This window comes from Paralichthys olivaceus, chromosome 16 (assembly GCF_024713975.1).
Source record: "Paralichthys olivaceus isolate ysfri-2021 chromosome 16, ASM2471397v2, whole genome shotgun sequence".
In the NCBI taxonomy this organism is placed as follows: domain Eukaryota; kingdom Metazoa; phylum Chordata; class Actinopteri; order Pleuronectiformes; family Paralichthyidae; genus Paralichthys; species Paralichthys olivaceus.
In genome coordinates, this window is record NC_091108.1 from 1873308 (window position 1) to 1884050 (window position 10743).

Below are 10743 nucleotides of genomic sequence, written 5' to 3' on the forward strand. Positions count from 1 at the left end.
AGGTTGTGTTGTTTTTAAAACCACAGAGAATACGAACGTCAGAACGTCGTAAATAACCCAAAAAAAAAAATCAAGAGCCGACTCAGATTTTAAATATTCCAATATGATATTCATTAATTCATTATTATGTACAGAAGAGAATCTATGGAAAGAAAAGCAGAAATCTGAGGATCAACATATAAGAACCACACACTCACTTTGTTTGCCACCTTTTAAATAAAACTCCATCAAGTCTTCAATTATTAAATTTCTACTGATCAGGTCATTTAACAATCCACGAGGGATCTTTCTTAATCATCTCGTTCTCCGGGCCGAGGATGGAAACGCCACACGTCCTCCGACCGACACTCAAATACCTGCAGGGAGACGAGACACAGACAACCATGCTTTTCTTTATTTATCGTTTTTTACTAACTGACATTAAATCTACAAGTACAACAGAGAAATACTTCAGTAGTACTACAGGGAATTTACTTCAGGGATTTTGTTTTTGTTTACCTTTCGGCCACGTCCACCAAGTTTTTGTGAGTGACAGCGAAGAGTCTTTCTCTGTGACTCTGCTTCATCTCATCTGTGATTCCGCTGAGGAAACGACCGGATCCTGCAAAACAGCCAACGACAATCAGACGACGAAAACTACGACTTAACATAAAAAAAAAAAAAAACTCAAGGTAAAGACAAAGAACAGAAACAGAAACTTCATAAACAAATTTCATGTCAGTAGAGACAAAATATTAAAAAATGTGTTTTAAAAGGTAAAACATTTATAAGTTTCATGGTAAAGACATGAAAACGTAAACAAATCTCACGTTTAATTAAGAAAATACGAAAATCCCTTTAAGGTTTTATCTAATTTTCTTTTTACGTTTTTATGTCTGTGACAAAAAATGTCACGTTTAAGATCTAAAGATTTTTTTAAAATATCATGGTAAAGAGAAAACGTAAAAATATTTTCACGTAAAGACAAAAATTTTAAAAAAAATGTCACGTTTAAGAGATAATTTTTTTTAAATTTCATGGTGACGACTTCAAAACAAACAAATTCCACGTTTAAGAGATCAAGTTCTTTTTTTAAAATAAGGAAATCTCTTTAAGGTTTTATCTAATTTTCTTTTTACATTTTCTGTCTTTAACCTGACATTTCTTTAACATTTTTAACATTTATTTTTGTATTTTTAGTATGAAACTAACTACTAGGAAATTTTTGTAAAGACAAATATTTTCACAAAAAATTCACAGTAGAGACAAAATATTTAAATTTTTAGTCTAATATCAGGTTTAAGAGGTAAATTTGTTTTAAATTTCATGGTAACGACATAAAACGTAAAAAAAAAGTAATGTAATGACAAAAAAAATCGAACTAAAACTTCATAGTTCATAAAAATGTTGAAGAAATGTCAAGTTAAAGACAAAATTTTAAAAAAATTTGATGAGACCTTAGAGAAAAATAAAAAAAACCCATTTCATGAAAGTGAAGTTTGCTGATGCGTCTCATGCATCATTCAGTTGAGTTTGAGTCTCACCTTTGTCGGCCGGGGCCACAGGTGCGTCCACAGCGGAGAAGATGGACAGTTTGGCCTCATCGATGTCTTGCTGCGTGAACTGTCCCCTCTTGGCCCAGTCGACACCTTTACGGAATGCAGATAACGTCTGCACGGAGTTGGGGTCCCTGAGAAACCCAGAAGACACGATGTTAGAACTATACCTGTCTAATGTAGAGATGAAATGTGCGGCTTTATTCAATATAGAACACAGTTGGAACTAATGTGCGATGAACGTCTGCCCACCTGTACGAGTAAAAGGTGAACAGACCGCCTCCTCCCATCCTGGCGCCGCCACCGTAGGCTCCGCCTTTCTCTCGAATCTCCCCGTGGAGATATTTAGCCGTCATCATCCTCGCTAAGACACACAAACTGAGAGAGACAAAAGAAATAAAGTTTTACTGAAGTCAAGTGGAGGACGCGTCAGTTTGATGACTGCGTTGGTTTTTTTATTAAGAAACGCTTGACCGACAAGTCGAAATCCAGATGTTTTTCTCAGAATGAACACAAGACGGTTCCCGTGGTGATGTTGATATTAGCATAAACATAAATTGTAGTGATTTAATCCAGAGAAAAGTCATTTGTGGTGAAATCTAAGCATTCAGAAGAAGAAGAATCCGCCCGCAAGAGAAAAGAGCAAATAACCTGGAATAGTCCTCGTGGGCGAACGGCACCGTCCGTATGATCTCGCTCACAAAATTCACAGGAAACGGCATCTGGAAGAAGGTTTTCATCTGACACGGGTGGAAATTCTGCTCCTGTGGAAAAACAGAAGTTTTTAAATCACATGGAGATTTAATTACATCTTTGAGAAAGACGGTACATCAACATGTGCAGCAGCGTTTTTTTTTTTTACTCCATCGCAACAGAAACTCTGATATTTCACTGTCGAGTCAACATTAAACAGCAGATTTCAAAAAGAACAAATTTGATGAGGTGATGAAGAATAACAAACTTCAGACATAGAACGAGGTGTCACAATAATTTTAACAAATTTAAGACCTGAAAAATTCAGACGATTGAGTTTTAGACTTTTGAAGATGCTGTGGAAAACCCTACAAAACTACACTTTCCTTTTTCTTTCTTCCAGCTGCAACAACAACTTTCTAGTTCTTGTGTTGAACCTGTACACCTTACAATCCTTGTATTATACCTTTTAAAACTACTAAACTTCCTGTGACATAAAATCACTTACAGCTTTGAAATGAAACAACAGAAAAACATGGAATAAGAAAAGCTAAACTGAACTTACACAGATTAGTTTCCTGCTCGGCCCAGATTCATCGAGAGGGTCGAGAGGAATCTGTTTTGGAGGAAAAACATCAAATAAACCAAAAGAAGTTTTCATTAGTTGTTCTGACAAATATTCTGAGATAAATATATATATATATATATATTATATTTATATATATATATATTCATTCCAGTGTGCGCGTACACTTCACCTCAAATAGATTTTGTCTGACAGGTTTGCGTTGTTTTCTGTTTATAGCGACGTCCCGGATGAAACTCTCCAGCTGAGCTGCTGTGTCAGACAGTTTCTGTGGAGTTGTGTTGACTGCACATCTGTAAAGAACACACAGTTCGATTTCCTTCAGTGTGTGTGTGTGTGTGTGTGGGGGGGGGTGTGTGTGTGAAAAACCTGAGTCTGGTTCCGAAACACTGACAGCAGAGACAATGTGAACCCACCTCATGTTGTCGGGGTTGAGCAGATGCTTTTTGATTCTGGGTAATGTTCTGATGACTTGGGTGAGGTCCGACATCTCAGCAATCCTCTTCATAAACTTCACCTGGTTTTCAAACAACCGAAACACAGGATGTCAAATTTACCGACAGGGACGTCCCGACGCGTGAAGTTCATCCTCTTCCCGTGAGCTGAGTCGTACCTGCTCCATCCCTCCAAACGTCTCCTGGAGGTCTCCTGCTGGAGTCAGGTGACGGCCGGCGCGGGTCATCGCATACATGTGTCCGGAGTACGAGATCCCATTGGCCAGTTCTTGCGCTGACCTCATCACCAGCACCCTCAGACGCTCCTCGTCATCAAAGTGGGGACTGAAGGGAGGAGGCACGAGAGTAAGATTCTCTGCATCTCACAGCATCAACAATTAAGATTTGTCTTGAAAAACTCTCCACCAACAACGAAGCTCAAGTGGAACCGGACGCGTCTCTCGCCGCTCGAGGTCGTACCTGTTGAATATGTCGCTCCACAGCTGAAACATGTGAGGGAGGTTCCTCTCCAGGCAGGAGGAGAACAGGAGGACACCCTGGAACCGGGAGTTTAACGGTTAAAGCATGAAATCATCTTCAGGCATGTTTCAAGCGTGTCCTGATGAAAGTCTGGGACGATCACAGATATTATAATTTCCCGATCGGGATACCTCTGCACGGCAGCACAACGCATCCTCAAGCATCTGCCCACAGGACGGAGACGGCACTGACCTGCTCGTACATGTCCAGCTGCGTGGAGTCAGGGATGACCTGCGTGGAGACGGACATGCCTCCGGTCCTCAGCTCCATCTGCTGGGCCTGTTGCCTGTAGTCCAGATCTCCAGAGCCCATCCTGAGGAAACACAGAGGCACAGATGAACACTGATCTGGAGACGATGTAGATGTTCTTCAGAGATCTTCTCCACAGCGGGCCTCGTGGACGATGTCTTGAATATTTTATTTACATCAGAGACACATAAAGTTCAACAAAAACACATAAATATTAGTTCTAAAAAACTACAAATGCAGCACTTAAGAGTTTCGAAGCAGTTTCGAGGAGCCACCTTGACGTGTGACAACCAAAATCGAATCGGATCATCCGTGAGTCGAAATTGAACATTTGCACCAAATTTGAGACGATTCCCTCAAAGCGTTCTGAACATATTGTGTTCACAAGGCGAGAAAAGGTGCAGCCCCAGGTCGTCAGACGAACTCACCTGGTGATAACGCTGCAGAAGAGCGGGACGTAAAGCCTGAGATCCTCCGGCAGCGTGTTGAGGCTGCACATGGCTCTGAAGTAAACCAGACCATTGGTGGGCTGCTCACAGAACTGAACCGGAACTCCTCCTGAGGACAGAAACTACAGCGCTGCAGTTACTGCGCAAGAGTGACCTGAAGTGTTGCGTGGTCGGCACCGCGCTCTACCTGCAGAGCTCATCTGAACCGCGGTGGCGCTGATCGTCGGCTCGATGTCGCACACTTTGAGCGCAGGCAGACAGGAGACGTCCTGGGTTTTACTCTGAGCGGCCAGCAGTTCCAGACCTTTCCGGGAGGACACGTGAATGTTACGGAGATTTGTATGTTTCGTTAACTTCGCAGAGCGACACCAAAGCGTAATCATCGTTACCTTTCTCATAGATCTCCTTCCTGTCGCTGTCGGACAGAGCCTGGATCTTTCTCTGAAGCTTCTCTTCCTCCGCCTTGGCCTGTTTGTCCAGGTAGGCCTCATCCGGGCTCATGGACAGGGTCAGTCTGTGAGTGTTCTCCTGCAGAGAGTTCAAGGAGAGCAGAACGCGAATGAGCATGAAAACCTAAAATAACAAGCGGAGGTTAAATCTTCCTCGTTTCTTTCACCTTAAAGTAGTGTTTGACTTTGTCCTGTAAAAAACGAGGGTTTTCCATCAGGGCTTGTTTGAACTTGGCAACGCTGTCGCTGATCTGCAGCAGCTGTACCGGGTCACCGTTATGGTTCCACGATGACGCTATGTACTAGAAACACAAACAACATGTCCCGGGTGAGGAAACGAATAAATACAAATGTGCAGCTCTGAAAAACAACACTGAAATAATGAAGTACCTTGATTTACCCTCGTTTCCTGTATTTCAGAGACATATTCCACAGAGGACAAAGACAAGTTGTCCACTAATCCTCACACATAATTCTTTTTAAACACTGACATGACGCTCAGAGAACAAACTAACCTCCCCAGTGTTGTAACGCACCGAGCACGTGGAGGTTTATAAATCATGTCGTAGAGTCCTCGTGGTTGTGAAAACAAACCGTGACGAGACGTTAGAGATAAGCAGCAGAGAACTCACCGAAGCTAACGACAGACCGAAGTTGGTGGACTGGTGTTTCATTTGGATCTCGATCTTGTGGAGGAGCGCCTCGATTCTCTCCTCCACGAAGCCGTTCCTGTGTCGGATGATAAGAAGTGTGTGTAAATCTATTTCTGCTTTCTTTCATTATTTCAACACGTAGATCTGACAGAGCTGAGGGACTTACTCGATAATGTCTTCCATGGTTTGGCTGATGATTTGTTTCACCCTCTCCGAGTCCTCTTCAGCCATTCCCTGCAGACCTATGCTGAACGACGCCTCTTTGGTGCTGCCGTCGTATCTGGAGAAAGGAGCATTTTGTTTAGCTGCCATCTTAAACAGAGACACGTGATAAGCAGGTGCTGAGATGTGTTTTCAACTGGAAGCAGAAGGTTCTCGGTACACACCCGACAACAGAGGAGAAGTCGGTTCCTAACTTGGGTTCGATCAGAGCTTTGTAAAAAGGAGAGTTTGGTCCAGAGATCATCAGTTCGGACAGCAGGCTGAGAGTGAATCCCTCAAACGTGTCGGTGATGCTGGTTAGAGACAGAACAACAGAACGAGAGATCAGATGTTGAGGAATAACATGAAGACGAGCAGCAGCGTGAGAGGAAGCTCTGTCATCTTCCTGCTCTGCTTCAAAATGTCTGAGCAGGAAAACAGGAGAGACGAAGTGGACTCACTCTCCCAGCAGGTAGCTCACACACAGCGTGTTCTGCCGGGCGGGATCTGGTGCCAGAGCATCAGGGCTGCAGGTCACATGCTCCTCTCTCTGAAGAGGAGAGAAACACGTGGTGACTCCTCAACAGCCGCTACAGACGACCGTCATACATGTTGTGTGTACCGAAGAGACCGGAGAGGGACGACGTGCAGCACGGTATCTCAGAGGTGACTCAAGAGAGAAATGCTTTGAGCGTAGTTTGAAGTTTTGCGGTGTTGAATAAACAGTAATACGTGAGATCTGTGTATTTACAGGGCTGCTCCAGTGAGGCTGGGGGGGGACATCTGTGTTTGGGTCGATGCGCTGGAACTTGGACAGAGCCTCCTCTTCAATCTGCTTCAGATGCTGCTCCAAAGGCAAATCTCCGTAAGTGAAGAATCTGGAAAAAAAAACCAAACACGTACACTGAAAGATGTGCGTCGAGGAGACGTCATGTCCTGTCCATGTGTGTGTGTGTGTGTGTGTGTGTGTGTGTGTGTGTCTCCCTCTACCTGGCGTTGCTGGGGTGGTAGTGTGTGGCGTGGAACTGTTTGAGTTGCTCCCAGGTGAGGTCGGGGATGACCAGCGGTTCTCCCCCTGACACCACAGAGTAGGTGTGGTCTGGATACAGCTTGTTCTGAAGATGCTGGGCGTAAAGACGCTCGTTGTCCGACTGTAACGAAACAGGACAAGTGTCGTGTCATGTTAATGCTGTCGACAACGACGGAGCAGCCAACAGCAGATTGAATCCACCGGGAGTAAAACTGAGAAACACTACAGAGAGTCAGACGGTGTCGACTTACAAACACGCCCTTCATCTCATTGAACACCACTCCTTTAAACACCAGAGGGGAGCTGGGATCTGTGGGGTCTTCGTTCTCCAGCCGCCAGCCCTCCTGCCTGGAAACACAAAACACACACAACCCAATTACAAATCTCTGGTTTCATCCATATGACTGCGACCAATACTTTTTCATGGTAGTTAGAACTGTGCTGTGTTTGAGGTAAATAGATGTGAAGATACACAGTGAACGGTCAGACTCACCAGAAGTCCTGCTCTCGTAAACAAGGGAAGAACACAGCGTCCAGATAGACGGACAGGAGGTTCTGGAAGTCTTTTGCATTCTGGGTTGAGAACGGATACATGGTGTAGTCACTGGCTGTTCATGAAGAGACAGAGGAAACACACCTGCATCTTTAGCGACTAATATAAACCTTCGTTTGGGTTTATTTGATTTAAATTCATTTAATCTGAGTTTTAACTTCTGCGTGTAAACGTATTACGAACACCGTTATCATCCTGTAAACTTCTATCTGACTGAATTCTGAGTCACAGTCAGGCGGACATCCAGGATCTCACGGTGGACATAAACTAACGTTTCACCATCTTTTGCTCGCAGACTCCGAGGTCACGTGCAGGTGCGGCTGATCGTACCTGTGAAGGCGTTCATGAAGGTGGACAGAGACCTGTTGAGCATCTTGAAGAAAGGGTCTCTGCAGGGATACTTCTCAGACCCACACAGCACCGTGTGCTCCAGGATGTGGGGAACCCCCGTGCTGTCCATGGGGGTCGTCCTGAGCTGGACGCTGAAGAGGTTGTTGGAGTCATCTCTGGCTGCGTGAAGGTACTGAGCTCCGGTTTCGTCATGAGTCAGCTTCACTGCCGTCAGAAACAAGTCGGGGACCGTGGCGACCTGGAAGAGAAGACGGGCAGGAGATGGTTTCAGGGTCGAGGTTCAGTTTTCAGCCACTTAAACCGAGCATCTAGTTGTAAAAGAAGGTAAATGAAATAAACAAAAGACTAAAACAATTCTCAGTTTGTTCTCTGAGCCGTCACCGACCTCTCTGACTGTGAATCCGTGGATTTTCTGTCCTGCTTGGTACTGAAGAGCTCTCTCTGCTGAAGTGCTCTTCAGCCTCCAAGCACTCTGCCGTCCATTGAGACTGTTGGGAAAGACGGAACAATTCCCCCATCAGTGCACAAACACAGATCTGGAGTACTCTGTGTGTGTGTGTGTACTCTGTGTGTGTGTGTACGCTGTGTGTGTGTGTGTGTGTGTGTGTACTCTGTGTGTGTGTGTGTACTCTGTGTGTGTGTGTGTAAGTTTAATATTATTCACACGGTCCAGTGTCTCCACTCGTATGTTTGACTCAACAGGTTTAAAGATGTGCACAAACATCAGTCTTCGTCCATGAGTCATAACGACGCTGTGGCTTTGATCAGTAAAGAAGTTTCCTCTGCAAATTCATGTCGGAGAAAAATACTCAACAGTTTAAAGTAAACAGAACTTAATCTTTACGTTTATGTTATAAATATACAAATATATACAAACACACAAGCAGGTATATTCAAATATGTATGTACGAATATACATATAAAACTATATACACATGCATATATGTACAACTACGTATGTATAAACATATATACAGATATGTATGTATATTTGTACACACATAGACAAATTAATATTTATATACATGTGAGTGTGGATGTAAACTCACACACGTACAAATGTACATACATATACAATGCATGTACACAAATATATAGTACACAGTGACCCTGACAGTGACACACACACACACACACACACGTTGTCCTGTCTTTGTCCCTCTCTCTCTCTCTCTCTCTCTCTCTCTCACACACACACACACACACACACACACACACACACACACACAGAATGCATGTACACAAATATATAATACACACAGTGACCCTGACAGTGTCACACACACACGTTGTCCTAGATTTGACCCTGTCTCTCTCTCTCACACACACACACACACACACACACACACGCACGCACACACACTCACCGCAGACTCCGGAGTTTCTGCAGCAGCGCCTTCGTCTGTCGGAACATGTTCAGCGATGAGATTAGAAACCACGCGGTGTCATCGGTGAAGCCTCTTCACTCCGGAACCGCGCGGACACGTCGGTCGCGTGACGTCAGAAGAAGAGGACGGTGAAGTTGTGTTGGGCTCAGTTCGGTTCTTCCGCCGCCATGTTGGTCTGCACATGCGCTCAGCACCCGGAAGTGAAACCGGCACCTCGGAGCATTCCTGCTTCTGATTGGTCGAGCCGGGAGGAAGAACTCACTTGATTGGCTTAAAGCAAAAAAAAAAAACACATATGGGTTTTTTTTATCTTTTAAATTTTAAATCAACATCCTCCACTGTGAGAAATAAACTTCACCTGAACTTTAAATAATTCGATCAGGAAAATATTCAGATTCCTTTATTTTACATGTGATTCAGCCTCTCTTCCAGCAGATGGCGCTGTAAGATCACGTTTTGTCCACTTCACCCCCCCATGAGTCAAATACAAATACAAAGACAGTAACACGTCAAATTCTTATTAAATATATACGTTTAATATATTATTAAATTAAATGACCCACCAAAATGTAAATGTATATTCATTTATTATATGCTCGAGCACAGCTCCAGTCCATTTGCTAAAATATTGTTTCTCTCTATTCAAATTAATTTAGAAGTATGCATTATTTTAATAAAACGTCAGGTCTGGAAATATTGATGTTGACGCAGGGGAATTAAGCAGGATTATCATGTGTCAGTTGATTTTCTGCAAAACCCGGTGGAAGGACGGAGACGTGGACCAAGAGAGAACCCGTGGAATTTTGCCCCAGATCTGGACAAAGGAGCAGATTTTTTTTATCACTCTCCTCAGGTACAATCAGACTAATGGTCAGAGTGTGTTTAATTTGGTGTGGCTTGATTGAATGGGCCTTGGAAGAGGTGTGTCCTCCGAGTGCCATTCTGTGTAGTTACGAGCGATCGAAATATCCGCCAAGCACTTTTTGCGGGGCGGCGCATTCCAGTTGGTGGAATCAGGGTCATAGAGTTCGAACAAAGCTCGGCCGCGTTAGGTTGCGTCTGTACGTTCGGCTCGGCTGTTGAGTCTGGCAGGGTGTGAAATTATGAGATCAAAGCACTGACCTGAAATCAGCCGGTTAATTTGTTTTAATACAGGAGAAGGTGGTTGGAATAATTTGTGTACATTAGCAGAGTTCTCTTTCAGGGGCCCCCCTCCTGTGCAGAGACTGAATCCTTTCCAACAGTGGTAATAATGGTAAGAGCTGCAGCCTTCCCCGTGACCCGACAAGATAATTGTAGAAAGGATGATCTGTTTACTACAAACCCACCACGGAGCTCAGCAGAGCCACGGTGCCATCTTTTGGGGTTGAACAGGGGCTGTGCAGTCACTTCTCACCATGGTTTAGACACTCCAGCACAAAGTGAAACTTCCTTCCTTCGTGCTGAAATCACTGTGCCTGCACTGACCGCCTCTCTTTTTCCTCACGGTCATCCCTTGTGTTTCCGCTGACAGCACGTGGGAGATTTTCCAGCAGCTTGAATGGGAGGCCTTGGTGAAGGAGGCAGGAGCGTTTTTGATGGAGCAGCAGCGTCCTCCAACGTGGTAGCCGGCTCCAGTCGGCCTCTGCATGT

At 44.3% G+C, this 10743-nt stretch overlaps 1 protein-coding gene across 1 annotated transcript; it reads right to left on the reverse strand.

The window, feature by feature from the left end:
* Positions 1-87: 87 nt before the first annotated feature.
* On the reverse strand, positions 88-9307 carry pitrm1 (pitrilysin metallopeptidase 1). The gene is made up of 26 exons (XM_069510622.1): positions 9091-9307; positions 8109-8211; positions 7703-7961; positions 7313-7427; positions 7071-7167; positions 6780-6940; positions 6541-6667; positions 6251-6339; positions 5975-6103; positions 5755-5868; positions 5568-5664; positions 5103-5237; positions 4876-5014; positions 4674-4790; positions 4466-4595; positions 3981-4101; positions 3729-3805; positions 3428-3593; positions 3231-3331; positions 2987-3107; positions 2794-2844; positions 2187-2299; positions 1788-1913; positions 1524-1669; positions 499-601; positions 88-356 (listed from the first exon to the last, which is right to left on the reverse strand). Exons 1-26 carry the CDS (start codon positions 9135-9137, stop codon positions 263-265), a joined length of 3078 nt encoding a protein of 1025 aa, XP_069366723.1. The 5' UTR covers positions 9138-9307; the 3' UTR covers positions 88-262.
* Positions 9308-10743: the final 1436 nt, after the last annotated feature.

Bases quoted from the DNA above. Each gene is read 5' to 3' on its own strand.
- pitrm1 (XM_069510622.1), bottom strand. From the start codon at position 9,137: ATGTTCCGACAGACGAAGGCGCTGCTGCAGAAACTCCGGAGTCTGCG. The intron at 6,668-6,779 runs GTAGAGGGAGAC...TTTTTTTTCCAG, and splicing joins TACCACCCCAGCAACGCCAG to ATTCTTCACTTACGGAGATT. The intron at 4,791-4,875 runs GTAACGATGATT...CCTCCCGGAAAG, and splicing joins GAAGGAGATCTATGAGAAAG to GTCTGGAACTGCTGGCCGCT.